Source organism: Cyprinodon variegatus, unplaced genomic scaffold (genome assembly GCF_000732505.1).
Source record: "Cyprinodon variegatus isolate N-32 unplaced genomic scaffold, C_variegatus-1.0 Scaffold442, whole genome shotgun sequence".
Classification (NCBI taxonomy): Eukaryota; Metazoa; Chordata; class Actinopteri; order Cyprinodontiformes; family Cyprinodontidae; genus Cyprinodon; species Cyprinodon variegatus.
Window position 1 is genome coordinate 181,608 of NW_015150895.1, and position 2,217 is coordinate 183,824.

General features: G+C 48.8%; 1 protein-coding gene across 1 annotated transcript in view; it reads right to left on the reverse strand.

Moving 5' to 3' along the window:
* The window catches only part of gan (gigaxonin), a 16,551-nt gene extending 14,414 nt beyond the window's left edge, over window positions 1-2,137 (reverse strand). The window contains exons 1-4 of the mRNA XM_015388931.1: window positions 2,024-2,137; window positions 1,485-1,690; window positions 1,277-1,391; window positions 549-899 (exon numbers count right to left, since the gene is read on the reverse strand). Of these exons, the coding sequence (XP_015244417.1) occupies window positions 549-899; window positions 1,277-1,391; window positions 1,485-1,669 (651 nt within the window). The 5' untranslated portion in view covers window positions 1,670-1,690; window positions 2,024-2,137. The remainder of the gene's footprint in view (window positions 1-548; window positions 900-1,276; window positions 1,392-1,484; window positions 1,691-2,023) is intronic.
* Window positions 2,138-2,217: the final 80 nt, after the last annotated feature.

Consider the following 2,217-nt stretch of genomic DNA (forward strand, 5'->3'; position numbering starts at 1 on the left):
TACACTAAACCCAGAGAGACGCACGTCCACTAAACCAGAGAGATGCACGTACACTAAACCCAGAGAGACGCACGTCCACTAAACCAGAGAGATGCACGTACACTAAACCCAGAGAGACGCACGTCCACTAAACCAGAGAGATGCACGTACACTAAACCCAGAGAGATGCACGTCCACTAAACCCAGAGAGACACGCACGTCCACTAAACCCAGAGAGACGCACGTCCACTAAACCCAGGGACGCACGTCCACTAAACCCAGAGAGACACGCACGTCCACTAAACCTAGAGACACCTCCACTAAACCCGAAGAGACGCACGTCCACTAAACCCAGAGACACCTCCACTAAACCCGAAGAGACGCACGTCCACTAGACCCAGAGAGACATGTCCACGAAACCCAGAGAGACATGTTCACTGAACCCAGAGACCTGTTGTTTATTTTTATTCTAAATGAATCAACACTCTCCGTTTGTGCACGCCCCTCTCATCAGACACGCCCCCTCTGCCTTCTGATCCGATGACCTTTGACCGGAGCTTCAGACTCACCCGGCGGTTGTCCGTGTCATGGCTGAACCATCGCACCACCGCCTCTAGAACGTGCTTCTCGTTGCCCACGTTGAGCTTCTCCATGCTCAGCACCTCACACAGCCGGTTGTGGGGCAGCTCCCTGAACTCCTCGGTGAGCGCCACGTCACGGAAGTGGGTCTGCAGGAAGTCAGTGGCGACGTAGTGGACGTGCTGGAGGTTGTAAAGCAGCGAGAAGAGGCGGATGCCGATACAGTTCTCTGCTGTGATGCAGCTCTCCAGGAATTGGCAGCAGAGGGACTTCAGATCGGTCATGAGGAGCAGGTCGGACGCCTGCACCACGTCCTGAATGGTTTCTTCGCTCAGGATGATCTGCAAGAGAAAAACAAGGTGCTCAGTTTTGCACATTGATGATTACAGTTAAAACACAAAGTGGTCTCCAGATGACGTGCTCAGCAGTTCAGTCAGAGGATTTCAGACTAACTGTAGAATCTGCTTTTTCTTCCAAACCTCTCTTGTGTTTGTAGCTTTTGTGCCTTTTTTCCTTTCCACTAACTTTCCATTAACATGGTTGGGTAAAGCCCTCTGGAAAGCACCTTCTTTAGGACTTTTTAGGTTTCAGTCACCCTCTGCTCCTGTCAGCTGTCTTCATCAGGACAGTGTGGGATTAACCCAAACACCTAAGGCCCTTTCTTATTGGCTTTATTTCTGCTTTGTCAAACCAAAGGAAACCACTGCTGAAGCCTCACCTCCCCGCTGAAGATGTAGTCCAGGATCTGTTTCATGACGCTCATGGAGACTCCCTGTAACTCAATCCTATAGGTTGACCCATCTTCTTTGGGAGGGTTGTAGTTCAGCTTGGTTCTGACAGAAAACAAATGACATCAGAATGTGTCACAACATGCAAGTAGAAGTAAAGTGAACACACCCTTCCTGCTTCAACCCAGCAGGTCTGACCTGATGTAGGGGCTGGCTGCAGCCAGGATGTTCTTCTGCACCGGCAGCTCCTCTCCATCCACAACAAGCACCGCATCGTGGAAGCTTTGCTCTTGCCAGAACGACCGGAGAACTCTGAGCAGCTTCTGCGAGTGCTGCGGATCAGAGACCGTGAGACCCGGATCACTGGATGCGGAGCTCGACATGTCGGGACCTGGGACTGCTGTCTGCAGAAGCAGACAAACTGCATCTCAGAATTGATCCATATTAAAATTAACAATTGTATAAAGAACAAACGATGAGCCGATCGCTGTGTAAAAGCATGACGATTAATGCTAACGAAGATTAATTATGTGAAACCGTCGCTGGTAGCTGCGGCAGGCTGCTCCGCCTTAAAGTAGACGGTTTTTAAACAAGGTCTGGCAGGAAAAACTAGGTTAAACCCAGCAAAACAAAAGATCAGCAAAACTACTGACAGGCAAGATAAACGGCTCAGACAGCGATTAAAGGTGAACCTGTCATGGTGGATCAATCAAGAGTTATTGATTCTAAGGTCTTACCTTCAGTTTGCAGAGTGTTTGAGGTGTTTTATGGCACAGGGTGTGCAACAAACTGCACCCAGGACACAACACTCAATGTTGAGGCGACGCCAGAGGCATGGGTTACATGGTGCGTTCAGGAACGTAGGACCAAACTATAGAACTCTCATATATATATATATATATATATATATATATATATATATATATATATA